General features: G+C 46.4%; 12 protein-coding genes across 12 annotated transcripts; 8 read left to right on the forward strand and 4 right to left on the reverse strand.

The window, feature by feature from the left end:
• Nucleotides 1–1,584: 1,584 nt before the first annotated feature.
• VTP01DRAFT_8146 (uncharacterized protein) lies at nt 1,585–2,581 on the forward strand (the record flags this gene model as incomplete). Its single annotated transcript, XM_069387235.1, has 3 exons — nt 1,585–1,957; nt 2,064–2,246; nt 2,337–2,581. The coding sequence occupies 3 exons, from the start codon at nt 1,585–1,587 to the stop codon at nt 2,579–2,581; spliced, it is 801 nt and encodes a 266-aa protein (XP_069241024.1).
• A 2,179-nt stretch (nt 2,582–4,760) lies between these two features.
• On the forward strand, nt 4,761–6,053 carry VTP01DRAFT_8147 (uncharacterized protein; the record flags this gene model as incomplete). The annotated part of the gene is made up of 1 exon (XM_069387236.1): nt 4,761–6,053. The coding sequence occupies one exon, from the start codon at nt 4,761–4,763 to the stop codon at nt 6,051–6,053; it is 1,293 nt and encodes a 430-aa protein (XP_069241025.1).
• A 2,058-nt stretch (nt 6,054–8,111) lies between these two features.
• Nucleotides 8,112–8,876, forward strand: VTP01DRAFT_8148 (uncharacterized protein; the record flags this gene model as incomplete). Its single annotated transcript, XM_069387237.1, has 2 exons — nt 8,112–8,155; nt 8,702–8,876. 2 exons carry the CDS (start codon nt 8,112–8,114, stop codon nt 8,874–8,876), a joined length of 219 nt encoding a protein of 72 aa, XP_069241026.1.
• A 43-nt stretch (nt 8,877–8,919) lies between these two features.
• Nucleotides 8,920–10,856, forward strand: VTP01DRAFT_8149 (uncharacterized protein; the record flags this gene model as incomplete). Its single annotated transcript, XM_069387238.1, has 2 exons — nt 8,920–9,931; nt 9,997–10,856. 2 exons carry the CDS (start codon nt 8,920–8,922, stop codon nt 10,854–10,856), a joined length of 1,872 nt encoding a protein of 623 aa, XP_069241027.1.
• A 322-nt stretch (nt 10,857–11,178) lies between these two features.
• On the forward strand, nt 11,179–11,982 carry VTP01DRAFT_8150 (uncharacterized protein; the record flags this gene model as incomplete). The annotated part of the gene is made up of 4 exons (XM_069387240.1): nt 11,179–11,262; nt 11,329–11,439; nt 11,498–11,567; nt 11,642–11,982. 4 exons carry the CDS (start codon nt 11,179–11,181, stop codon nt 11,980–11,982), a joined length of 606 nt encoding a protein of 201 aa, XP_069241028.1.
• Nucleotides 11,983–12,228: 246 nt separating this feature from the next.
• VTP01DRAFT_8151 (uncharacterized protein) lies at nt 12,229–14,433 on the reverse strand (the record flags this gene model as incomplete). The annotated part of the gene is made up of 9 exons (XM_069387241.1): nt 12,229–12,396; nt 12,467–12,670; nt 12,733–13,206; nt 13,275–13,496; nt 13,563–13,669; nt 13,743–13,804; nt 13,877–13,949; nt 14,032–14,106; nt 14,166–14,433. 9 exons carry the CDS (start codon nt 14,431–14,433, stop codon nt 12,229–12,231), a joined length of 1,653 nt encoding a protein of 550 aa, XP_069241029.1.
• A 498-nt stretch (nt 14,434–14,931) lies between these two features.
• VTP01DRAFT_8152 (uncharacterized protein) lies at nt 14,932–15,327 on the forward strand (the record flags this gene model as incomplete). Its single annotated transcript, XM_069387242.1, has 3 exons — nt 14,932–15,010; nt 15,079–15,240; nt 15,299–15,327. 3 exons carry the CDS (start codon nt 14,932–14,934, stop codon nt 15,325–15,327), a joined length of 270 nt encoding a protein of 89 aa, XP_069241030.1.
• Nucleotides 15,328–16,124: 797 nt separating this feature from the next.
• Nucleotides 16,125–18,062, forward strand: VTP01DRAFT_8153 (uncharacterized protein; the record flags this gene model as incomplete). The annotated part of the gene is made up of 8 exons (XM_069387243.1): nt 16,125–16,590; nt 16,661–16,764; nt 16,841–16,905; nt 17,014–17,277; nt 17,339–17,458; nt 17,518–17,671; nt 17,754–17,831; nt 17,913–18,062. The coding sequence occupies 8 exons, from the start codon at nt 16,125–16,127 to the stop codon at nt 18,060–18,062; spliced, it is 1,401 nt and encodes a 466-aa protein (XP_069241031.1).
• Nucleotides 18,063–18,662: 600 nt separating this feature from the next.
• Nucleotides 18,663–19,166, forward strand: VTP01DRAFT_8154 (uncharacterized protein; the record flags this gene model as incomplete). Its single annotated transcript, XM_069387244.1, has 1 exon — nt 18,663–19,166. The coding sequence occupies one exon, from the start codon at nt 18,663–18,665 to the stop codon at nt 19,164–19,166; it is 504 nt and encodes a 167-aa protein (XP_069241032.1).
• Nucleotides 19,167–19,327: 161 nt separating this feature from the next.
• Nucleotides 19,328–21,340, reverse strand: VTP01DRAFT_8155 (uncharacterized protein; the record flags this gene model as incomplete). The annotated part of the gene is made up of 6 exons (XM_069387245.1): nt 19,328–20,160; nt 20,239–20,309; nt 20,376–20,525; nt 20,584–20,900; nt 20,974–21,273; nt 21,326–21,340. The coding sequence occupies 6 exons, from the start codon at nt 21,338–21,340 to the stop codon at nt 19,328–19,330; spliced, it is 1,686 nt and encodes a 561-aa protein (XP_069241033.1).
• A 429-nt stretch (nt 21,341–21,769) lies between these two features.
• On the reverse strand, nt 21,770–25,078 carry VTP01DRAFT_8156 (uncharacterized protein; the record flags this gene model as incomplete). The annotated part of the gene is made up of 6 exons (XM_069387246.1): nt 21,770–22,040; nt 22,109–22,242; nt 22,297–23,613; nt 23,678–23,869; nt 23,928–24,901; nt 24,961–25,078. The coding sequence occupies 6 exons, from the start codon at nt 25,076–25,078 to the stop codon at nt 21,770–21,772; spliced, it is 3,006 nt and encodes a 1,001-aa protein (XP_069241034.1).
• A 424-nt stretch (nt 25,079–25,502) lies between these two features.
• Nucleotides 25,503–26,186, reverse strand: VTP01DRAFT_8157 (uncharacterized protein; the record flags this gene model as incomplete). The annotated part of the gene is made up of 1 exon (XM_069387247.1): nt 25,503–26,186. One exon carries the CDS (start codon nt 26,184–26,186, stop codon nt 25,503–25,505), a length of 684 nt encoding a protein of 227 aa, XP_069241035.1.
• Between the last annotated feature and the right edge of the window lie 682 nt (nt 26,187–26,868).

Consider the following 26,868-nt stretch of genomic DNA (forward strand, 5'->3'; position numbering starts at 1 on the left):
CTTTTCATCTTTTCCATACATACTTGCCAAGCACTGCTGCATCCATGGCACCAGACATGACAAATCCATCACGCGCTACAACCCAAACACGCACCCCTTGAAAAACTAGAAAAGCAGAAGATGCTGCGGTTGAAGGGTTGGTCTTTCAGAGGTACCTCTAGGCTGTTCATCGATAACCCAAGTAGACCGAAGTCTCCTGCTCGAGAGAGCAGTGTGGCTAACGTCATATTCGCCTTTGAATCATCATGGAAGAACCTTCCCTTAACACGCCTTGTTCTTCTGCAATCCTCTCAATGCCTCAGATTGAAAACTACATTTTTCTGTCACATATTTTGATATTCAACAGCGTGTATGTTGTCTTCCCCGGCGAGGAAAATAGACGAAGCAAAGTCTAGAATGGGCACGTTAGCAATGTATTCAAAAAAGACAGGATCATACTTCACTAACATGAAAGGTGGTTCTTGTGTACAGCATTGCACCTCCAGCAGGCCATCTCAGATCTCTGTTCGAAATCTTCACTTGGGAATCAGGTAATCCTCACAGATCGGTTGTCTTCATCAACGACGCTGTGGTGCAACGCCTAAAGAAGAAGGTGGGTCTTGCCGCGCTTATCGTGATTTAAATCACAGAGGATACCGACAATCGACTACCGATACAAATTCAGGAGTGACTCTGCTTTCGACTTGGTATCGATTATCCCTTCTGTAACAAGTTACCTTTGCTACATCATTTCGATAGTAAGGCCGTCATATATATAATATGGCGCTCGAACGACACAGATGCTGCAAATTTAGAGACAGTTTGGACCATGTTATATAGTGTAATGATATACTCTAGGCGTGCGTGGTTGAGACGATCCAGTCTTTCATCCCGCACGTTTATTCTTACATTTATCTGGACAAGAATTCCCGTGTTAATGCTGGCAAATTAGCTGTACGACCAGATTTGAGAAGATGTTCTTGGTGCATGATATGCTAATGCATGGAGGCACGTTCCACTTGGATAAGGATCTGTCAGATTGTTATTGCGATACCCCTCTTTGTTTGAGAGACAGCTTCGTTGTCTAACTGGGCACCGGCAAACAGTACTTAGGAAGAAAGACAGCTCATTTAGAGGACGCAAAGGGCATCGGTTTGAAAACGCTGCTAGCACCTTAATATGAAAGATTAGAATATTTAATGTGTTCGTCAGCAGAGAGCCGGCATCGCTTCCGGTAATTTGAATGCTTTGCTCATGGGGACGAATCCTCGCAGCAGCTGTGATGGATGGAATTCACATGCTGATTTTCATACTCTGTGCTACTCGAGTGCTGCAAGACATCTGTGCATTTCACATGGCATTCTCCGGAACGAGGCACAAGGCTTGCAGTTCTTGTTGCAAAGAAGCGAGAAAAAAATAAGGATACCTTTTTTGTTGTTGTTATTGTTTTTATTTCTCTTCCCTTTCTTCATTCTTCCATTACTGCGCTTTTTCTGATTGACACACGGTGTCATCACACTCCACTTTTGTCAAGACTTTACATCCCTCATTTCTCACTTTGCACACCTCTCTCTTTTTAACAGCATTCCGGTTGAAAATCATCACATGTTACCCTATCGTGTTTCATCTTTAGACGAGCAACAGGTTGACGTGGCCTGCTACAAGCTTGGAACGACCGTCCCTCCTGCAAACGCAGTGCAGGCACTGTGCAGTTGCCCTCCACCTCCCTACGAAAAAGTGACAAAGAACCAACCATCTGGCATGCTGACCAGGATATGGTCAGGCTATGTCTGGAATAGAAAGCAGGATGATTCTGGCAAGGAGAATGACAACAACATCGGCGTCTTTGACAAGAAGCTGGTTGAGCAAGCGCTGACACTTATCAACATTGCCACCGAAATGGATCAGAGCGGTAACCACAAGATGGCTGCGGATTTGTACCTCATGGGCCTAGATCGAATTTTGTATGCAATTCCCGGTAAGTGAATGCAGCAGCAAAGCAACCTCATGTATGCGGGCGGTAAACCTGCTTGTGATGAGCCCTATAAATAACCTCTCAATTCGCGCACTCCTGATAATCCCAGTCCATAGTGGCTCTGCACTTAGAAGAGCTCTAGAGTGGCGGCTGTACGAGTTCAAAAAGGTGCGTGGACTTGCACTTTCGTCTCCGCCCAAACAACCAACAAACTATGCTGCGTTGCTGTCCAATTTCGTTGTCAACTCACTCGTTTTTGGAGCCGTGACGTTAAAAAAGAGCCCGTTACCAGGTAGGCAAAAAGAAAAATCAGATGACAACCACTGCCTGTTGGAAACGAAAAAGAATCAGGTGGTTTTGACATGATTCCTCCTCTTCACAGATGCTGTAGCTGCAGCTGTTTCCATGACGAAAAGCGGGCTGCGAGCGGTGGATGATACGTATCAAATCCGCAAACGCGCTAACGACGGTATCGCTGCACTGATTGAGTTGGAGCAGCAATCCCAGATCCACACTTTCTGTGTTGAACTTTTCAAGTTTGTCGTAGACGCCTTGGCAAAAGCTGAAGCTGCATACAAGGAAACCCCTGGCTACAAGGAACGCTGCAAACAGAGCAATGCGCACTAGGTCTCTCAAATAACAGTGAAAAAGCAGTAACAGCGGCGGCGGCGGCAGCCCGAATGATCTCCAGTGCGAACAAGATATACCCTTATCGCATATTCTTACCAAGCATATGAATTAGCATACAAAACTTATAAATAAAGCATCCCATATTCGTGTAGGACACTGTAAACAGTCAGACATTGCTTTATGACACGGTTCATATTCGAATACGTGTCAGGATAAGCATGAATTCTAGGAAAAACTTCACTTGAAAGACAGACTGGCTATTAGAGACCATGGTACGTGGTTACAGTTATTTTCCTGCTAGCAAATCGCTTATGCCTAAATAGAATGCATGCAATCGGCGTGCCGTGGGTACAGCCATGCGAATTCTCCTTTTTGTAATGATTTTCCCCGGCTATGTTTTTCTTGTTCAGAACGGTTATGGAGATATCATATGATAACGCGAAAAAAGATGGAGGTTCTCTTACATTATATTCTGTTAATTTTCCGAAATTCCACGAGCAAGTTATTAGCATGGACGTTTAAGAAAATGAGCCATTCTACATAAGGATGATTGGGACTATTATGGTGCTATGTACTATATATACTTTTGACAAAGCAGATAGCATTAGTAAGAAAGCGTGCATTAATAAGCCGGTATTTGTAAGGACTCTATTTACATACTCTGGTCTGACGGTTAATTTCGCGCTGTAGTACGGTGCGCAAGGGGATCGCCAACCCCCGGCAAGATCATTTTTTGCAACCGTCGATCAACCTGTTGTCTACATATCATATCTGGTCTTGAGAAATTCAGAAACAGACGCTTCTTGTCTGTTTGACACTAAATTTTGACGTTGCCGCTTTGCGAATAACAACTCACAGTCTAAATCCATCAGGAACCAATAAGAATAGTGTGCAGCGATGGGTATTTCACGGACGATGGGAGAAGCGTGCTACTTGCAAACATCCGGGATAAAAGAAACAAGGTGAAGAGGCTATAATAGCAATACAGTGCATGTAGTACAATCTTGCCTCCTGCTTTTCAACTCTGCACATGATGATACTTGGTCATTTTTTCCGATATGAAGCAGTTTATGCACCCATTGCTGCTGAATCTTCACTGCAGAATACGTCGGTCGCATATTTCTCCTTTTCTGTCGCAAGATACTTGAGCTCAAAAGGCAACGCTATTGTGGACAATACGAGCGGAAGGCGAGAAAAGTGGGGGGGGAACGAAATGAAAATGCCGCTTTCATTATTCTTGGCAACTGTCGTCACCAGACGCAGATCTCGTTTGTGTTTGGAAAAACATTGTTTGTAAAATCCCGGATATCACGCACATAGCTCTTATCTTGTACGTAAATGATTGTATCCCAATGGTGGACCAGTGATCCGTGGTTTGATATGGTTAAATGGGATTCTCATCTACAAGGCTTGTACGGTGCGGTGTTAAGCACCCGTGCTACGATGCGAAAACCTTAATCCTTGCTAGTTCCATTGGGCATGTCTTGAATAAGAATGGCCTACTAGCTCTTGATTTTTCGGCCCCGCTAAAGCTTTTCAAAAGAGAAGAAAGGCGCCGGGTGGTCTCACGACAAACATCTGGGCAATCAGCTTCAATGTGACCGTGTGAGGACGCGATTTTTTCCGCGGTTACAGGCACAACCTGTATGTGGCGCAACCTGAAGTACGCAGAAGGAGATGCCGAAACCACCTAACCCACAACAACGCTGTGAAAAACACGGTTTCTTAAGATCCATAACCAGGATTTATGGATTATTTACGAGTGATGAGACCTTCCAGGTTAGGGCGAGGCAAATTCTCTGTTACTTTATTCTTGATTGCGGGGGAAGCGGGACCATCCAACTTTGGAAGGTGCCATGTTCCCATCGAAAATCCCACGATGCCAATCTGGCTGCATCCCGACCTCTGCTCCACTCGACCATGTGAAACTTGTTCCAAATATGCCCTCGAGCCTTGCAGGCGATCATGACAAAAACGCATTGTTTCAGAACTTGTAAACCTCCTAGTTACTCAAGGGGCCGGTGGGAACCAATGTCAACTCGATTGATGGACCTGGGAAAATCGCTTTGAGCTACGAGGATAAACAAGAATCAAGTTTTTCCCCCTTCCTTCTTTCTTCCCGCTTCCCCGCCTTTTTTTTTGATCGTTCTTTCTTTTTGATCTTGTGCCATATAAAATGCCCCAGGCCGACACTTGTAGCAGCAGCGGCGCCAGCATCGATACTACTTCATCTTCTGATCCACCGCCTCGACGATCCAACTCATATCACCGCCCCAAACGATCGATCGTCACAACTTTATCCAGTGCCATCTTTGCAGCTTCCGCACCCATGTCAGCACCTATTACTCGCTCTAATTCTTCACCTGCACTGGTATTGTCAGAGAACGAAATGCACGAACTCGAAGAACCTTGGAAATATACGCCTCCACCACCAGACTTGACAGATCCGATGCTATTCAAGCCAGTCGACGGCGGTATTCGACCGGCTATAGTGTGGCGATATTGCACCATGCGAGGATGGCTGACGCGGCATATTCCCCCATCCTACTCATTCACGAAATCCAAAAAAGAACGCTACATCATCTTAGCAGATCGAATGCTGTATGCCTTCAAAACAGATACACCATCTGCGCACTTTAAGGAAGTATTTGAACTAACCAAGGACACAAATGTTTTCGTTACCGATCAATTCACGGGCGTCTTGTATTGCATTGAAATCACAAAGCGAAGCGAGGAGCTGCGCAGCTGGTACATTCAGTGCGACACTGCAGAGCTCATGAAAACGTGGCTGGATCGGCTAAAAAGAACCGTGCAATGGCTGCGAGAAGATCGCCCGGGCATTGTAACACTCAAGGGACTGGGCGAAATCCAGACAGAAAACGATGGGCTTGAAAGTAAGCGCAATGGATCAGTCGATAGCTTTTTATCACCGCCCTTGTCACCAACAGCGCAAGCGCTCCATCAGCACCAACATATCCCACATCCACCATCATCCCCACCACATCTAACTTCAAGCACGCTAAGCAGCAGCGATGGTTCGGTGGATACTCGACGGCACGACTCTGTAGCGAGCGACCAATCCGATCCTGCTGCGCAAACGGTGCTGTTTGCACAGCAGCAGCAAAGTCTGGGTCCTTATTACAATGATTACTACGACTGGCAATCATCCATTCCATCTTCAGCACCTGTACATGTTTCTCCTTCCTCTTCTTCTTCATTAAGTTATTCATCCGCAACGCAGCATTTTCATCAAGTAACGCATAACAACCCATTGTACGCTCCTTACGACCAAGCACCGCTGCCAGCTCGACGGAACACTAGCCCGGCTCAGTATACTCACCACCATCACCATCCTAAGCATCCACACGTCGCCGTCCCAACTCCACGGAGCTTGCCGCCACAGTTACCTCCTCCACGCTCAGCGTTGCCTCCTCCTCCACCCGAGTATCAAAAGTACTATTCTTCATAAAAAGGAAGTTTGTAAACTTGATGGTCTCTTTACTCTGTGTGATGTCAAGTAAATATTATCAAGAACAGATCGTGGGAGCAATGTGGGTAAAAAAATGATAGGGGTCTTTTTTCCCTTTGTACCCAAACTTCTTATGTAAACTTTCCCGAGGTTCAGAGGAAGGGAATATGGATCGGCCGCATTTTCTGTCACACTCGACCGCTGGCTTCTCGATACTAAATGAGACCAGATTTTTGCTTTGAACAATAATTTTGTCAAGATTGTTTCACTGCCTAAATCTCAGCACACCTAGCGACATTGAACTCAAACGGTATCCTTCTTGATAGGCTACATATATCCTCTCAGAGCTCTGCCCATGGTGCTTACTTCAGCAACAGGTGCGGATCCGTGAGAAATTTGATGGCAGAAACAAAGAATGAATTTGCAGTAAGAGACAGTAGTAGACTGGGCTGCCGTTGCTCGGGAAATAACAGGGCTCAGTGGACCACCTGATCCTAATCAAAATTCCAAATTCACGTACTCTGATTGTTTTTGACACGCACATCGCGTGGTTACAAGGTTTTGCTTTGGGCGTAACCAAACCCTATCTGCTTTCCAAATCTCTGGAGTGTGCTACTTACTAGTTTCAACTGCTATTTTGGTGGTAAGAGCGCGGGCATATTCGCGGTGCTACCTCCAGACTCGGTGGCGTTAAATTTTTCTTGCTGCTGTGAAATGCACAGACCAACGCAGAATTTCCATACAGGTCATTAATTGCTTACGTGATGGAATATATTTTTCCGTGGTTAGGATGCATGGAGCAAGCAGGGGTGAGAAATGGGCCATCCCAAGAACTTCGAATCCAGGAACCAATGATTCCCTGTCAAGCGTTTCCATGACAATGCAAGCGTTAAAAAGAGCGAATAACGAGTCACTTAAGACCTCCCTGACCCAGAGACGGAAGGGTACACGACGCGTTTGCGAAGGCAAGGTCAAAAACGACAAGCCTTGAACATGTAAACACCAAATGACTCCCCGTATTTGAAGTGGAATAGCTCATACCCTGCTAACTGCGGCAACGGGCCAAACCATTCTGACTTTTGGCTGCGACCCTAATAAAGCGGAGTGCAGTCCAACAACACTGTAAGCGCGTTCCATGCTCAGCCCTGCGTCCTGTGCGGAATGCAGAAACAATGGAACGTATTCCTTATCAGTGGAATTTTTTTTGTTGCTCTCGATCTCGTCGCCATATCACTAACTAGAATAAACTCGTACCTGGATCATGTGGCTTACACTGTTCTTGCTCTCCTGTTACACATTCCGGTACCCTCAAAAGGGAAACAAATGCCAGAGATGGGAGTTCAAACTGAGAACGGTATAAGATTTAAACTATAGGACAATTCATGGCTCCGCACAATCACATCTGCTTTTTTGTGCATGTGTTCTGCGTTTTCCCAAATGTAGCACAGGCCGGCAAAGAGCGAGCTGCTTCTTCTTTACCCAATGGCAACGATGGGATCTCCCTCAGGAAGAGGTGTGATTCTGTGACTGGATTCCGCGTCTGAATCACAGCCATTCACCAGACAGAGCTGGTTTTATTAATGAAACCGAAACTTGCGAGTGATCGACCGTTTCAGATCATGTGCCTGAAATCTGCGCGCGCATTCGTGACGCTTGGCCATCACATCCGAGTTTCAAGATCAGATTAAAAAAATGCAGTGAGATTGATGACCTGCAGAAAGCACGCAACCAAGCAAAGTGATCATAGATAATGCACTTTACACAAACAAACAAAGATCTACAGCACAGGATCTCAGGCTCAAAGGCTTGCATACTTTCATACATATGATAGATGTGGTTACAGGCATGTAGCTGCTGAGATAGGTATTATCAGAATAGCAGTCATAAAAAATTCACTGTGGTTGCAGACCCCGAAAATTTTCCTTTTGCTCTGAGCAGCCGACGCGCAAAAGGGAAAAAAAGGGCAAAGCTCTCTGGAGATCCTATCCATAAGGAGTTTGAAATTCGAGTAAACGTGCAGTTTTTCCAGACTGAGAAACAAAGTTGTGAGAATTGCGTATGATTGCCTGTGTGCTGTTGACACGAACAAGAGTTCCCTCGAGGTTGGACTTGACACTCCTGAAGAACGCATACAAATAAAGGAGAAGAAAAATGAGAAAAAGAGACCGGTGGCGAGGAACGGGGTTCAAGGCTGATCAAGCCGCAGTGCTGGATTTAGCAGCAGCAGAAGCAGCAGAAAAGGTTCCTCGGTGCAACGCGTAACGTCCAAGCAAGCTAGACTCGAACCGGATGCGGAGGCAAGCACAAAAAGGTCCGCGCGGAACAAAGCGAGGAGAAGAGGGGGACAAAGATGAGGGGGAGCAGCAGAGAGGGAGTGTGTATAACTCTCTGCCTTTTCGGATGGAAAAATCAGGGTTGAGCTAAAAAAAAGAGCATACGATTCCGTTAGAGTTTGAAGCGCTGCTTCTTGCAAATAGGAAAGCCGCTTTTGGTCTCTGCTTTTACTTTTTTCCTGTCTCTCTTTTCTCTCTTCTTTTTTTTTTTTTTTTTTAAATCTCTTTCTTTTCCTCTTCCTTCCGGTTCTTGAAACCCTTCGACCTGACCCTCCCCCTTCCTTCCATCTCCCTTTGCTTCCCGCCTCCCGATAGACCAATTCCGATCCCTATCCCCGCTCTTGCACACACGCTCTTACCTCACGCATCAGAAAGTACACGTTTGCTCACATACACATCGCAGCAAAAGCATTCTCCCCCACCCTCTGATCGCTTTCGGCATCTTCACCCTTATCGGATAACCAAACATCCCCAGACTTCACACTTATAAAGGGCCGATACTTTTAACTATCTCCCTGTCTTGTCTTGATAAAATGTCTGAACCATCGACAGAGACACCACAAAAGCCGGTCGATGAGCAACCACCATCATCGTCATCGCCAGCGCCCGAGTCTTCGACTGATAAACCCATTGAGGACAAAGCATCCTCCAAGTACCAGCAACAGCAACAGCAACAGCAACAGCCTACACGCAAAAGGACCAGGGCAACTGCTGAACAACTAGCCGTCCTCGAAGACACCTTTGCGGTCAATGTCAGTCCCAACAGCAAGCTTCGCAAACAGCTCGCTGAACAGCTAAAGATGAGCGAACGGTCAATTCAGATTTGGTTTCAGAACCGCAGAGCCAAAGTTAAGCACATGCAGAAGCGAGCACAGATACAGATGCAACAGGCATCGATTCGGGCGCAACTGTACCACTACCATCAGCAGCATTATGGTTCACATCCCTACGGAGGCCCACCGCTGATGCCGTTACCGCAGCAACACCACCACGCTGCACCACATCCATACTATAGACCATACACACCAGCTCCTCCTGGTCCTGTTGCTCGGTTACCTGCTGTATCTCGTGCGCAGAGCGTCGATGCCATCAACCATCAGCGGGCATCGTCTGCTCCCACAGTTTCTGTACCACCTTCCACCGTCCATCCTCTCCATACTACCACCAACGTGACTCCGCCTCCTTCCCACATCCATTCTTCCTGGCCATTACAAACATCATCTATCACTGCACCTCAGCATTCCTCCTCCTCCCCATCAACATCTAGCCCTCATCTATCCCTTTCCCAATCTATTGCGGCCGAGCCCGCAATGCCGGCACTCGTTTCTGTGCCGGACGCTGGCCCAACCGCCATGCTGGCATCCACGTCTTCCTCTACTTGTTCTTCTTCTACATCTTCTTCGTCATGTTCGCAGCCTGCAACTTCTGCGTCGGAGCTAGGATATGCTCCCTCAACTCCCGCTGCAACTCCACCATCTGCCCTGAATCACCACCACGCTGCTGCTGCTGCAGCCATTGCTCACAATGATTTGTGGTGCTCTCCAGGTAAAACCTTAGAAAAATAATACGGAGAAATTATCGCCCGGTTTCTCATCTATTGAATTTTTTAGACGAGGCAGACCATCTTGGTCGTGCACAATCTGTGAGCTTGGCAGTATCTGATCCCTTCATCGTTTGCTCCCGAGCGCTGAGTGATCCGATCGTGACGACGATCGATCCCTCTAGTCTCATGATGACACCTTCGACAAGTGCCAGCAGTAGCACAAGCAGCAGCACCACCAGCAGCGATAGTTCCCACCACCAGCGCCAGAACAGCTTCAACGATGCTACCGTCGCACAACAGCAACAACAGCAGCCAGAATGCACACAGCTTAGTGCCACCACCCTCACCGTTGGATCGTGGCACCGCATGAAGCTGCGCACGGATGATCTTGTTTGTGAGTACCGTGCCGATCGACACCAGTTCTGCTGGCACATTGCTGATAACGGCTGCCGCTTCCGTATGGAGATCGCGCTCGATGCGGTTGCGAGCATCGAATATGTTGCCAACGACTGCGATGTGCTTGCAGATGTCCACTTTGATATGAGCGAACCTCCGCTTTTCTACATGGAGAAGAATCAGGAGTGGATCCAGTGCAGCGACTTTACAGAGGGCAAGCAGGCTTCGCGCTTCTTTCGACACACACTCAAGGGTATTGCACACCACATGAAAAATGACCTACTGGCCATGAGTACCATACATGAGGAGACGCGCCGACTCGTACGATTCATGGAGACACCGGCACCGTACGCTGCTGCTGCTGCTGCTGATATGATGCTCACCGCAGGTGTTCCGCCACCACCGCCTCCTCCTTTGGGCCCGCATCAGTTCTACTGGGCCAGCGCGGCCATTCCACCACCTCCACCTCCACCTCCTCCACACATGATCAATCCATTTGTCAGTGAATCTGCGTGCGGATACATGAGTTAATTGGAGTTTTTCTTATTTTTGTGTGCGTGTCTGTTTTCTACCTGTGATATTTTGTAACTTTCAGCCTCCCCTCCCTGAACCCGCCCTCTTATCCTCATCTCTTATCTCTCTGTCTCTCTCTTTTTTTGTTTTCTTTTGTGTACAAATATCCATCTTTCTTGACAAAGAAAAAGAAATTAAAAAGGACCTTTGTTTTTTGGAATATTTTTTGTGGCGTGAAAGAAGGACAATTATGCTCCGGGCCCCCGGGTTGAAATCGCGAGCGCGCGCGCGTGTGGATCCGCTTTAGGCAGCACCTGCCCTCCCCACCCATTCATCCACAATGTACATTGCAACAGTAATCCTTATACTAGTTCTTGTAACTGAATCCATATCAAAAATTGGCTATAGTTTTATCTCGGCCTTTGTAAGTGGTTACATTTGTCCGAGATGAACAAAGGAAACATTGCAGGATGCTTAGGGATCACTTTAGGTATATAATTGGTACACTCGTTTGACGAACAATGAGAAGCTTTTGAAGCAGAAAAAGCTGAAGAGAGACCTGCTTAAAATCAAGAATGAATTATCACAGACGAGCTCACAGGTGAGAACCTTTATAGAAAAGGTAAAACCGGATCAATGGCACTGAATATGTTGCGTAGGACGAGTTTGCAAAATGGGCAAAGTTGAGGCGAAGATTGGACAAGGGTGTTTCCGAGCTAGAGCAATTAAGCAAGTATACTACTAGCGGCAATGTTGTCTATGATAAACATATCATTGTTACTAACATACACAGCGTTGATTAGCATCTTCTATTGCCATGGAAAAGGCAGCGTTTGAAGTACCTGTCCGAAGCGCGTTGTGGTTCACGATCCACGGCACACGCATCCTTGTCACATTTTGCTATTTCAGGCGCGCAGCATTCTACCTTCCACCGGGCTGGTTCGGTCCCGCAGAACAGCTCTTGTGGCTACCTTATGGTCCCAGAGGCGCTGTCAGCATTGCAGTCTGGACATTGGCGTGTCGCCAGATCTTTAAGCAAGTTTTCAATCTCATCAAGGAATTTTATCTGCAAGAAAAGAAAAGGGATCAAGTCGCAGCGTCCTCAACGACATCCTCCCCTTTTAGCAGTCGTAAATCGCAGTAGATAAACTCTAACTAGGCTTGCAAATCCTGGAAAAATTGTTTATACATACAAATGCAAACATATCACATGTGAGGAGATCTTGTAAAAGACATGAGATGCATATTTAAGAGCTTGATTCTTCTCTTCCGACTTGCTAAAGAGAGGGCTTGCGTATCTTCCAGTTGCAACAAAAGACAGTAATGTCCCTTTATATATATGTATAAATATTGGTATGTAGTTTCGCTATTGTTGTCCGTCACACCTTGTTCAGTCGTCGTATATCGATGTTTTTGGCATGACCATGTTCTTTTCATTGAAGATAGGACCCATCTCCTTTAGCCAGAGTGAGCGCTTTTCCATAGCAGCCACGGCATGTTCTGAGAGTGGTGGTTTTGGAGCTGATCCTGACTTTCGCTTCTTGACTTTTTGCGCTCGCTTTGCATACGTAGAACGATCACGGTGTCAATAACGACTCTTCAAGACTGATTAGTATCGTAATACTTACGAATCGTTTCACGTAGCTCTGTTCGACTTGTTGGTCAAAGGTATCTAGTACTTGCTGGTATTCTTCGTATTGTAATTGCTGGTCCACTACCTTGAGAAGTTTGCGTTTTCGATCCTCATTCACTTGCACCTGCTCCTTCAATTCCTGCTGCAACCGCCTCAACTCTGCTGATATTTCATCATCCTCCTGCGCTGGCCAATCGCCCTGTTTGACCTCTAGTTAACAAACTGATAACCATTGTACTTTCTTTCATTTGCATTGTTTACCTCCAACTGCTCTTCTTGAAGCACTTTAGCGTAGCACAATTCTTCCTTTAATCTTTCTTCAAAGCCTTCGTCGTCAGGGACATGTGATGCAATTTCCACTTCTTCAATAATGCTTTCATCATCCGTCTCTTGGTCTGTCAGATTTTCGGTCTCCGAGTTAGATTCCCCATCATCCGTTTCAGGCTTGATGTCACGAGCTTCTTCGTCTGCTTTAGATGGTTCCGGCATCAAACAACTCAACCACCGCTGTAAAACAGAGTTATCGTCGTTCCGATAACGTTTCCGGGCCTCACGGTCTTCGTTCTCGTCCTCTTCGCCAGTGATTAGGGAGAATGAACGTTTGGAGGATGATCCTGCTACTGCTCTCGAATAGCTAGCATCGTCGTCGCCCAGCAGCAACGCCTCCTCCTGTTCCCATTTCTCCTTGTAATGTTGGCCAAGGGGTGGTATCTCAAATGGAGTAGCATCGTCGTCCTAGTTCATTCATTGCCGCGCAAGTGAGAGAGTAGCTCATCATCCGAAGGATGATTCTGCAAGCTTACCTTTTGCAGTAAGAACTCTCGATCATCTTCCGTGAGAGCTCGGAAATATGGCTCCATCGCGCTCCAGTAGGTATAGATTGGTACTTGGTTCTGAGGCTTTACTCTCACGAAATCCAGCTCCTCGTCGCGATTCGGATTATGCCCATTATTTGTCGCCCTCTTCTTTTGATTGCTTATCGGCTGTGAATCCTCATCCGCCTTCCGCTTCCGTTGCAGCGTATCCTACGTAGATATTTATGGGGGTCATCAACAACCAATCTCTCAGCCAAAGACGCTCAAGCAACTTACCAGTGAATTCAAATACGTTCCTTCCTCGATCTCATCATCCTCCTGCATTGCCGCGTTGGCTGCACCGTTGTGCCGTTCCAGGTAATCCGGTGTGCTAGAGTACAAGCCTATTGTTTTATTTTGTCAATGTGCAGATCAGCATGTTGTACCACCAACAATGTCCTTTTCTTTCTAACTTACCATTTGTGCCATTGCGATCGCTGTCCTCCCTTCTCCTTCGTCGCTTGAGCGTCTCCAATGCCCTGTGTATGCATCGCAACAGGTACCGTTAGTAGCAAACACGCGATGCAAGCATAAACCGTGAGTATACGTACGCTTGACGTTCCAACTGGCTTTTGGATATGCGGGAAACGTGCGAGCGCGAAGAAGCAGGACCCTCATACTCGTCTGCCAAAAAAAGGGGGAAATAGACCGATGCATTAACCCAACTTTTTCTGTTTCTTCCCGGGCCTTGTTTCTTGTTGCATACCTCGATCATGCTTTCGTATTCGCTCGATAACCTTGATATCTTTGCCGCCGCGTGATGGTTCTGCAGAAGAAGAACCTAAAAGAGCAAGCGTTGTTGCAGCTGTCAAGAGCCTAATTGTCCCAATGGCAACTTACGTCGCGTTTGTTGCGAGCGCAGCAACGGCCCTTTCTCGAGCCTGGCCAGATCGCGTTCGAGGCGTTCCTTGCGCTCTTCCGGGTCGCCGAGGATGCTTTCGAGATCTCGTCGCATTTGATCGAGATCTTGACGACTTGGTATGTCCTTCTCCTGCAGTGGGAGACCAGTAGGATCTCTGTTGTGTTGAAGAGCTTGCTGGAACGCAGCATTCCTTGTCATGCTCCTGGTCACACGTCTTGTCAATTCGTATTCTCGATCGGGGTCCATGGTGCGCCTTTGGAAAGGAAAGGAGTGGAGTGCAGTGGGGGCAGAAACTGGAAACCGGAAAAGAGAGTAGAAGAGAAATTCCACAAATTAAGGCAGGTCTTTTCTGGGCCGGCTGTTGCTTGATCTCTATGCATATACCGAGCTAAAACGCACTGGGACTTGCAGCACTACCTGGTGGACGCGAGTTTCACCTTTTGTGAGGCATATGAACGGTACGCAAACTGAAGCAAGAGCAGCATATTTATCCCATTTTCACGCGCATCTTTTATCATTCAACGTTGCCGATCTAGCGCCTTAAGGTTCTGCTAAGGTAAGGTATGTCCTCAGTTGTAGAAAAACAGTGCAGAAAAAACATGTGGTACCTGGATATGCTTCAAAAACGCGCTGGCTGGGATGGACCCTTTCTGAGAGTGGAAATGGGGAATCCGGCAGCAATGCCTGGGCACTTGCAAGCCTTCTCCGAAACTTTTTTCCTCATACGTTGCTTTTTAGATCACAATGACAGACAAAGCATCTACTGCCGATCCCAAAGTAGCCGAAGGAGGTGTAGTCGACACACAAAACAGACGTGTATCAGGTATAGAACGCAAAACTATGGCCGAGAGATCAGCCAGGTTAGATCTCAAGTGCTAATCAACGATGCAGGGAAAAACTGGAAACTGAGAAAGACAGCAACTGGAAGAGCACAGAAAGCAAAGTATCTTCGCCGGTCGTGGGAGCAACGTACCGAGGAAAGAAAGAAGAAGGAAGCTGTCAAGGCCTTAGAAAAGCAAATGAAGGACGAAATCCAGGCCGAAAAGGACGTGCGTAATATATCTTGTCAAATCAGAATACAATGTTCTGTGCTCATTCTTGGATTTTACAGAGGAGACGGCAGATTACAATGGAGCGTAGGAAGATCAAGGAAGAGAAAGAAAGAATGGAAATGCTCGCTGCCAAGGTAAAGTGTCGGTTGTCCTTTTGGGGAAAAAGAAGGAGGAGGGGATGTAGATGTCCCAGGGATACACCCTTTGAATATGGACACACAAATTAATTAAACATGAATTTGACATCCTTAGATGTCTGCAAAGCGATTACAACGATTAAGGAAACGGGAGGCACGGAAGAAGGCCCGAGTATGATGATGCCACCAACGCAGAGTGCTGCATGTCATGAGCATGAAAAGCCGTGTGCTTCTTTTCTGCCCTTGTACAACAGATGAAAATATTGCATAGTTATGTCATTAAACCAACCGGTTCATGTATACAAGTGAATGAACACAGACTGCTACCCTCGTTGTTCGCGGTACTGTCCCGCCAGCGGGCGTTCGAGCAAAAACAATGTGTTAATAGCACGCAAAAGTGCACGAGTAAAAGCGTTCGCTCTACCCATAAAAGGTCATTGACGTCTGACCTCCTTCAATCGACACTTTCCTTTCTCTCTTTCTCTCTTTCTCTCTTTTTTTCCCTTTTCCATACACACACCGCAACTTTTCCTTCCCTCCCCCTGCTGTTTGTATCGCAAAAGCAACGCCTTCCGCTAGTACTTTCTTTGTGTGTTTGTTTTCAAGCTGGGCTTTATTGCTACAAGATCGCGACGCTTTCCTCACTGAAATAAAAGCAAGCACACACATACACACAAAGACACAGCACATTTGTCCGTCATTGCAGCAAGGACATTTCTACTACTCGATTGACTCCCTTAATTGTGCTATGGACTCCGTGAGCAGAAGAGCACTAGTTGACAAGGAGGGAAAGGCTCTCAAGGTCCTAAACAGCAACACACTGAGCAAAGCGAGTAGTACTACGACTCTGACAGATACCAAAAAGATGCCAGCGACGCAGCCTGCATCGGCAATGCTCGGAAACAGCAATTCCATCTACCTCAGCAACCTCAAAGTGTACCAGCAGCAGGCGCTCAAGACAAAGCGAACACCGCAGTTGCAGCACCAGCAACCTCCGCCTCAATCATCTTCGTTGCATTTGTCCAGCTCCTCCTCTGTCGCCGCCGCTGCCGCCGCGGCGACAACTTGCCTCACCGATCATCCGACAACAACAGCTCAGAGTTTATATCAGCAACAGCAAGCAAAACGATTGCAGTATTATCACACGCGCCCCCCTGTGTATGTTGTCAATCCCTCCTTCACTTTGGATGATTTCCAGCTACTCGATACCCTTGGTAAGAGAAAGAGATACCTGGACAATGCGTTAGCTGCTTCATGCAATGCTCAATTTGCCAATTCGCAAAGGCACTGGAACTTTTGGGCGTGTCTATCTTACAAAGTTCAAATCAACAAACAAATACTATGCCATGAAAGTGCTAAAGAAATCCGAAGTTGTTCGGTTGAAACAGGTCAGATCGAATCAGGATACATGTGTTTTGCTCATCTGCTGACTCGTTTTTGAACTGAAAAAAAAAATTAAAACAGGTTGAGCATTTGCTGTGGGAAAAGCAGATCCTGGCGTCCGTCCGGTTCCCATTCATCGTTGATCTGTATGTAAAAGGCACATCGTTGGTTTTTGGGGGTTTTGGGGGGGATGAAGGAAGCAGAAAGATAAATGTTATGAACGCTATAATGACCGATATTTAACGGATCTGCAGGTTCTGCGCCTTCCAGGATAACACCAATCTATACATGCTACTTGAATACGTTGTCGGAGGAGAATTGTTTTCACATTTGCGACGAGCTGGGCGTTTTACAAACGACATGACAAGATTCTATGCATCTGAGATTGTGCTTGCCATTGAATATTTGCATTCAAAAAACATTGTATATCGAGATCTCAAGCCCGAAAATTTACTGCTCGACCATCATGGCCACGTCGTACTAACTGATTTCGGGTTCGCCAAGCGAATCAACGATCGGTATGCATGTGCAGGCTTGTGTCCTTTCGACGACGCCGGGCTAATGCATCCTTTTGCACAGTACATGGACCCTTTGTGGCACTCCAGAGTATCTAGCCCCTGAAATCATACAGAGTAAGGGGCACGGCAAGGCGGTCGATTGGTGGGCGTTGGGCATTCTGATATTTGAAATGCTCGCAGGGTTAGTGTAAAACTTCTGAAAATCACGCTGCAAGTCTGCTGACCATGCTAACCCTTTAGATATCCACCATTTTTCGATGATAACTCGTTTGGTATATATGAAAAGATATTGGCCGGACGGGTGCAATTCCCTGCGCACTTTGATCCGCTAGTCAAGGATCTCTTGAAGCGACTGCTCGTTGGAGATCGGACTAAGCGGCTAGGAAACCTAAAGGTGCGTTAGTAACAAGAGATCACATTCTAATGTCAAGTATCGAAAATGTGCTGACACGTTGTATATTTTTTTTCGTACTCAGGGAGGGTCAGAGGATGTCAAGAGACACAAGTGGTTCCGAGGGGTAGACTGGATCGGTCTATTGGATAAGACGGTGCGAGTAAGTCTTGATTTGTATATCGGGTTGCAACTTCCCTTTTAATCATATGGCTTGCTTATCGCCTTATTTAAAACTTTCCAGGCGCCTATCATACCCAAATATCGGCATCCGGGTGATACTAGTAACTTTGAGAAATACCCAGACTTGGATGAAAGCAACGGTGATTCGCAGCCGACGACGAACGACCAAGACGATCCGTATAAGGAAATGTTTAAAGATTTCTGCCCGTAACATTCCTGCATCGATATCAGTTTATCTCTCTCTCTCTCTCTGTCACCACGCACGTTCACACATTATATCTTTCATAACATGATCCTTTCCTCCCTTTCTCTCTCTATCTCAAGCATTCTCTCCACCACCTCTCTCTGTCTCTTTCTTTTCTGTGTATTCGCTATCCCAAATCACACGCAAAATATGCATCGTTGACAAATTGCTCTTCGTATATCCCCCATTTTTACCGTATCGCTTTCTTCAATACCAGCTGTGTATTTTCCATTTGATGGATTGCTTTTTTCTTCCTTATATCCTCCCTTTTTTCCCTTCATCCTTTGTGCATGCATCGATGTCAAACTCGCAATTAAAGTCGCAACCAACAGTTATCAATCAATGATTTAACTTAAAAATAATTTTGCAATGCTGTTTGTCTCTCCCTGGATGTTTTACGTTCCAGAGGGGACAGACCTAGGCGAGAGATGCCCACACACACATGAGAGAAAGAGAGAGAGAGAGAGTGGACGAGAGAAAAACGCAGCAGAATATCCCTTTTTTCCCTCTCTTTCTTCATTTCCTTCCCCACCTTCAATTACCCCCCCCCCTTTTTTCAATATTCGTATGGCAAACTTTGTTCAAAAATTGTTTAAAAGATGCAACATCTTGCGACAAAAAAGATATCGGCTGTATCGACCTAAACCCTCTAACAGTCCCGACACTGAACGGTCTCATCAGCGAAGGCAAACGATCATAGTTATAGATTGCCAAGAGACTGAGCAATACGACAAAGCCAAGTTCGTTGCTCCAGCAGAAGAAGAAACAAAAATAGAACAAGGTCAAGACTTGCTATATCAATGTATCCAGAATGTGTTTTCAGGATCAATGGTTCTGACCATGCCCGAATCAACTGAGAACCCTCCTCGTTGTCCTTATCGTCGTCAGCACCAGCAACGCCAACGTAAACGATGGTCCACTGGAATGATAGACCCTGCTCTTATAATCAACGACCCTTTAGAGGAACGGCGTCGATCGGCTCACTTCGTAATTCGGAACATGCCGCCTCCAACGTGTGGATACCATTACCTAACATCCATCCCAGAAACATCTTGCTTAGAGGCTGTCTAAATTTCCTTGTTCCATCAAGAAGGTTATTGCACAACTTGTTTCATCGTACATAAAAAAAAGCAACAATGGCATTATTTTCTTGCATTCTACATCATTGTCTATCCAACAATGGGGAAGGAATGGAGCTGTTGTTGTTATTGTTTATCATTTAGCCCGAAACGTTAAAGGAGTTGTTGGCCAAACCAGTAGCCGTCCTCGGCTGGCGTCTTGCGTTCAATGCCTGGTGTGTTTTCGCACACTTTGGCCATCCGCAGCAGCAGCGCTTCGTTCCACCACGCAGCAACGAGCTGCAGCCCGATCGGTCTCCCGTCATCCGTGAATCCGGCAGGGAAACTAAGCGCAGGGACACCAGCAAAGCTCGCTAGCGTCACGAAATTCATGGTGTGGACGGTGAGACTGGTGTTGCTGAGTCCGTGCGAGAGTGCCTTTTCGGGTATTTCGGGTGTCTGGATAGCTGTTGTAGGCATAAGGATCAGATCAACCTCCTTGTACAGTTGGCACAGCTGTCTCAAAGTCATTGTGCGGATTTGCTGCGCTCGGACATAGTCCGAGCCACTGAGGTGCCGCGAAACAGCCATCAACAGACGGGTATGCGGCAGAAATTGGCGCTGCTGCGCGGCTGGAAACGTGCGTGCATAGTTGTTCATTTCTGTGCAGATAGTAGTGAGATGCGCTCTCTTAACCAGAGGCATATCAAGCGGTGGAGTCTGCATTTCAACTATTTTCGCGCCGAGTTTCTCAAAGTGCTTTGCAAACGTTTCCAGCTGCGAAAGAATCGCTGGTTCAACAGTCTTTTCGTTCCACTCAGGGACAATCGCGATTTTGATGCCTTGCAGACTATCAATTTTATCATAGTCCTGCAACGAAGGCGTAGGTTGACTGAGCGACGGTGGATACTTTGGATCCGGCCCTGCGATCGCTTGGTAGGTCAATGCCAGATCATCAGGGGTTGCTGCTAGAGGTCCAAACACGTCCAGCGATGGTGCAATCGGATCTTTTTCGTGGTGATGAATGCATTGCTTTTAGCAACCAGAAATGGCTCCTCCCACTATAGTTCACAAAAAAGACTTACAGCTTCCAAATGTGGATATTCTTCCATACGTCGGTTTTAAGCCGTAAACGCCACAGAAACTCGAGGGAATCCTGTTGCACGCGTAAAGGTTGGATCAACCAAATGCAAGTCTCATCTTTTTTCGCTTAATCTCATACCGAATAGACCCGCCACTGTCTGCGCCTATAGAAATAGGAACAAGTCCGGCAGCCACGGAGCCTCCACTGCCACCGCTCGATCCACCGCAGGAACATTTCGGCTTGTAAGGATTCTTTGGCGTACCGGTAACAGGGTTTACGGTGAATACACTGAAAAATATCGTTAACAATGCTTATCACAAACCTGCAGATTACAGGCTCCACTTACTCCCAACCAATCTCGTTCATAGAAGTGTGTCCGATGATAATAGCACCGGCCTCGCGCAGGCGTTTCACAACCGTCGAATCCTCTTGCTCGGGACATCCGACATTGATAAATGCCGATCCTAGCCTGGTCTCAAATCCTTTGATTGCCATCTCCTCCTTGATCGAGACGAATACACCGTCCAGTGGACCAAGAGGCTCGGCGTTTTTCCATCGTTGCGTGGACGCTTCTGCCTGCAAACGAATGGATGTTTCATCAAAAACTCGCATCCAGTGGCAATCACGTGTTTCGTCCAGCACTTTAATCAATCGCTCAGCGACCTATTAGGCACAATGAATTTCATCTCTCAGTTATGTAAACGGGGAGAAGCGCGGTTTCATTTACGCATTGTACCTCGGTAGGCGTCGTTTTCCCGGATCGATATGCTTCTTGGTAAGCTGCAGCGGAAATGAACGGAACACTGGTGCATTTCGTCGGTTTGAATGTCTCCTCGGCAGCAGCCTTTGGACGGGAAAAATGGTTGTAGTCTGCCGGAATAGGGATAGTCGTAGGCTCGTCTGTCAAGTTATTTATACTTTGTAGCTGAAAGAACTGGCCATCGCTCGCTAACTTGTGTGATAGCGAAGGAAACCACTCTGCCAATGTAGCGACAGCAGAGAGAGTCCAGCCATACAATTCAGGCGCTGCAAATTCCTGGGTGTTGTGTTAGTGGCAACTTCACCTCAACCTTTTCCGATTGACCTACCTTCTCCTTTGCCATATTGCAAGATTTGTTGAGTAGTCAAGAAAGAATGCAAGGTAGAGCTGCTTTTGATCTCGGTGTGGCACAGCTTATTTTGAATGCAGATCGGCCATATTGAGTCAGCAATATTCCCATAGCAGTCAAATGTTTCATTGCATAGTTTTCCTGTCAAACACTATCTGTCATGAATGTTGGTGGTGGCTCTTTATCTATGATATACATGTATCTCTTTCCACGACATCGCTCTCTTTTCTCCTTATCAAAATGAATTGACCCCGCATGAAATACGTCAAACACGTGTTATCGGAATGTTTGTGCAACCAGGATTAATGATTAATTGCCGACGCTCGGCTTCAGATTTCTGATGCCAAGGTTTCAGCTTTATCAAAAGGAAAAACAGTGTCCACAAATTCTATTAATCTAGAGATATTTTTGTAGTTTCTTGATTCAGTCCTTTTTGATCTTTTGGACTTTAGTGGGAGGAGCAATCCAGGTACGGGTGATAAATTTGAGGCCTTCATCGAGGAAGATGACAGGTAGTGATATCCAAAGAACACCCTTCCATTCTTCCACATTGAGAGGCACAATGGCGAACAGATGTGTAAAGAAGGGCAAATAGAGAATCATAAAGTGCAGGATCATGGATAGGATGATCGACAGCACCAGATAAGGGTTGCTCCACAAGGGCAATGTCAAAAGCGATTCGTTTTCGCTCAAGCTATACGGAAAGAAATGTGTTTGAGTATCGTACAGGCTATTACATATAAAATTACCACAAATATTTACCTGTTCATAGCATTGAACATTTCAATGACAACAAGAATGGAAAGGCTCATTGTCGTGGCCTTTTGCGAAAATGTGTTTGTAAACATTTCACAGCCGATCTCCGGGAATAGTTCAGAACATTGGTGGAAGTGGGACTAGCAGTGCACCGTTAGTATTTTACTACCACTTGATCATATTCAAAAGCTTACCAATTGATAGTATGAGATCTGGGGACCGCCGCTGTAGAACATGAACCACCATACATAACCAAATACGGTAGCTACACCAACGTAAGTACCAATGGCCATGTAGCGGAAGAACAGCCAGCCGTCAACGAGGGATTCTTTGCTGCTACGGGGTGGTCGGCGCATAATGTCGTGATCTGGAGGGTTGAAGCCGAGTGCGGTAGCTGGCAAACCGTCTGTCACGAGATTAACCCACAGCAATTGCACGGGTATAAGAGCTTCCGGAAGGCCAAGAATCACAGTCAAGAAGATGGATACAACTTCGCCAATGTTGGACGAGATCAGATAGCGAATAAACTGTTTTGTGTTGTTATAGATCGAGCGACCTTCTTCAACAGCCTTTTCGATGGTAGCGAAATTGTTATCGGCTAGAACCATATCAGCAGCCAATTTAGCAACATCGGTGCCGCTGCCCATAGCAACGCCGATATCAGCACGCTTCAAAGCAGGCGCGTCATTGACACCGTCGCCAGTCATAGCCACAATTTCACCGAGAGACTGAAGCAGATCGACAAGTTCCTGCTTGTGAGCTGGTTCCGTGCGAGAGAACAAGTTGGCGCGCTTAACAGCTTCCACCTTTTCAGAGTGAGAAAGCTCGTCAAATTCTCGTCCAGTGTAGCTCTTGCCGGTCAAATCCTCATCTGCACCAAAGACGCCAATGCTGCGGCAAATAGCTTCAGCAGTGTTCTTGTTGTCACCAGTAATTACAATAACTCGAATACCAGCAGTCTTGCACTTTTCGATGGAGGCAGCGACCTCAGGACGAGGAGGATCCATCATACCGACTAAGCCAATAAATGTCATGTTGGACTCATACTTGACAAAAGATGATTGCTCACGAAGATCGAAGGAAGCAGGGTCGATATTATCAATCTTTGCGAGACCAATGCATCGCAAAGCGTAACCTTTACCGTATTCCAAAATCTTCTTGTTCAATTCGTCTCTGATAGCGGGCGTCATCGGTACAGGTGCCTCAGAGGAGCTGACACGGACAAATGCACAGCGGTCCAAAATAGATTCAGGTGCACCTTTGACAAGTAGAGTGTTCTGAGCTCCGTTGGTAATTGCAACAGACATGGATTTACGATCGCGGGTGAATTCGAGAGTTACTGTACGCTTGAACTGGCTGCCAAAGTGATCATTGCAGGCAGTGGCACGGTTGCGCTTATCCAGACCGGACAAGGTAGCATTCACGGATGCATTGTCGGTGCCCAGTTTCTCAACAAGGACCTGAAGTGCAGCTTCTGTGGGTTCTCCAATGCATTGATAGACATCATTCGCCTGTTATCATTTCCAGATAGTTAGATATACTCGCGATATCCAAAAAACGTAAATTTTCACGAACCTCGTCGTACGTGATTCGTGCATCATTGCACAATGAGCACACGAGTGCGACATCGCGCAGGATGCTGCTAGATACGGGCAAGTTTTCAAGAACCTTTCCATCGACGGTCTTGATCTGACCAACAGGAGCGTAACTAGTGCCTTCGACGTGCAATTCGTCCAGTTGACCGGATGCAGAGGCAACCGACAAAACCTAAGTATCAACTATTAGCCTCCCTAGTCATCTGCAAATCGATGATAAGACTCGTTACCCTAGAAACGCTCATTTGGTTGGTTGTCAGGGTGCCGGTTTTGTCAGAGCATATAACGCTGGTGCATCCCAGAGTTTCAACGCTAGGCAAACTTCGAACAATAGCTCCGCATTTGGCCATCTTCTTGGTACCAAGAGCCAAGCAGGCAGTGATAACAGCAGCGAGACCTTCGGGAATAGCAGCAACAGCCAGAGCAACGGCGATCTTAAAGTAATACACAGCACCTTGTATCCAGCCATTGTGCGAAGGGTCGTTAAAATGACGGATGTTGACAACCCAGACGAGAATACAGATTACAGTGATGACCTTTGCCAGCATATCTCCGAACTCGTCAAGCTTCCGTTTCAATGGAGTCTTTTCAGAAATTTGAGACGAAATCGAAGTATGGATATCGCCGATGGCAGTGGCAGAACCAGTCTGCACAACGATGGCACGGGCTTTTCCGATGGCGCAAGTAGTACCTGAGAAAAGCATATTGTACTGATCTTGCTTGACCGCGCCGGCGTCTGTAATCCGGGATACATCCTTGTTAACACTGACCGATTCACCTGTGAGGACGGCCTGATCAACACGGAAAACACTGGAGTAGATTTCGAGCAGACGAGCATCGGCCGGAATCTTGTCACCAACTGCCACGTCAATAATGTCTCCTGGTACCAGTTCCTCTGCACGTATTTTGCGCAATTCGCCGTGGCGCAAAACTTTAGCTTCGTCCGGGGAATATTCTCGAAGGGCGTCGATGGCTTTCTCAGCACTAGACTCTTGCAGCACACCGACTGTTGCGTTGGCGACAAGAATGAGCAAAATGACGATCGGTTCGACAAAGGCTGTAGATGCTTCAGGTCCTTCGTGCTCCTCAAAGAGGGCAAGAACAAAAGAGATGATGGCTGCTGCTAACAAAATCAGAACTAGCTGATCCTGAAATTGCTCCAAGACCAGTTTCCAAAGAGGAGTCGCTTCTTCCTCCGGAAGCTCTGCAAGACAAGACGATGAGCTGATCGTTGCTGCATATGTCAGCCTGCATATACGCTACCGTTTTTTCCATATTTCTTGCGTTGCTGGAGTACTTGGGCCTCTTCCAGTCCCACTTTTGGGTCTACACCAAAGTGGGCGCACACCTCCTCCGGCGTTTTGACAAAGGAATTGTCCATGTGCGTAAGAGGAGAGACTTGGAGGTTTTGCCTGCAACGTGGCCGCGCTCTGTCGCCTTATTGTCAACGCGGACATTGAATACGTCCTAAGTGACCTTACAAATCTAGCACCTAGTTCGTCAAGCGCATGTTCGTCGCTTGCATGCTTTCCCTCTTGCTTGGATTACTTCACAGCATTTTGTATATGACCGTCAAGACCATTGTGCTAACAATGTGCTATTTTTTCTCAGTCTATATATTGAAACACCATGCAAAGGACACTATGAACAGCAAATTTTCCTTTTAGCCCATCTAAAGGTTCCGAATACACTCCGCGCGCACCCTACTTGGCAAAAACATCCTTTTTAGCGATAATATTAAAAGAAACAAATAAATATTTGGTACGGGTAAAAGAAAAGAGTGTATATTTCTTAACTAGGATATACTACAGCTCTGATATATCTGTCACTTTCTGGGGATGATAGATTCGTTCCAACGGCAGCCAAACTCTAGGCAATGTATTCAGACGTTCCCGAGTCTCTTGGACGTAGGTTGTGATATCTTCAATAGAGACGATCCATTCGGTTGCATATTTTGCCAGGATGTCGCCGCGTAGTCCAAGCTGGATAGCACGGCGTTTCAGTGGTTCGCGATTAATGGCAGGTTTATAATCCGGATCCCACTGCGAACGGACTTGGCTCTTTGCTTTCGCTGCATCGTATTCCTCCCTGGACGCCATACCGGACTCTGGAAAGCTAGCTGGAAATGCCATTGAAAATATGTAGTCGAAAGCCTTGCGCTTGATTCTAATTGCTAACGTTCGCTCCTGTCCTGGCTTCATGTTCCAACCACTGCGATATTGCATCCAGCAAAAGCTTGTCTTGATCCACGACATCCTGGTAAACCTGTAGCAATCGCCTCCAAATTTCTGGTTCTTGACTGCGTACTCTGCAATTTCTGGGCAGAATGCTTGGTATACTACAATGGTATCATCATCATACTGTGCTAAAATATGTCTGCCTTCTTTTGGCTGCGATGGAGTCTGCTCCAGGTATCTCTTGAGTTCAAGTGTTCGCGGGATATTTTGCAGCTTGGAATAGAGTACAGCCTTCTCGTTATCGATGGCCATGGTTGCAAATATTCAACGACTTGTTTTCACAAAGTAGGAAGCATCTGGCCTTCCTGCGTTTTATATTTCGCGCGCCTCAATGCTGCGCCTTATTAGCTAAATAAGGCAACTGTGCCTCAACTTCGTTTTAACTTACGGCCGCAGCATGGGCATTACTTGGGAGATTGCATTAAACCATATATGCAATAAGTTTATACTGATCCGGTACAGACTTGCTGCCGCAGCAAGTATTGAAATATAGGATGTTCTACCTACCATACAGATCTTTCTAAGAATCACCAATATCTCTACAGAACGAATCACAATTTACCACCAGTAGATGTAAAAAATAAAGCCATCATGAGTTTGCTTATCGCTTTGGGATTTATATATACCTTTCAGTTTAAATACCGGAGTACTTCAGTGCGGTGGACTTGTATATCATCCGTATTCTTGCAAGGATATGCTTCGTTCTCCATTTAAGTCACGAGTCTTCCAAATGATGATGCCAATGCAATGAACAGCATCACATATCCTCGCAACAGACATTCAATAACGAGTTAGATAATAGCTTACATGCTCGTAGTAGCTCCAATTTAAGTTCAATTGCAGCGAGCCAACTGTGCACTTGACAGGATCGCCGTCAAAGATTAAGAAAATGAAATTCCAAAAGCAAGGATGCATCCTGAAAAAAAAATGTTTC

Source organism: Rhizomucor pusillus (genome assembly GCF_041956525.1).
Source record: "Rhizomucor pusillus strain CBS 183.67 unplaced genomic scaffold VTP01scaffold_5, whole genome shotgun sequence".
NCBI lineage: Eukaryota > Fungi > Mucoromycota > Mucoromycetes > Mucorales > Lichtheimiaceae > Rhizomucor > Rhizomucor pusillus.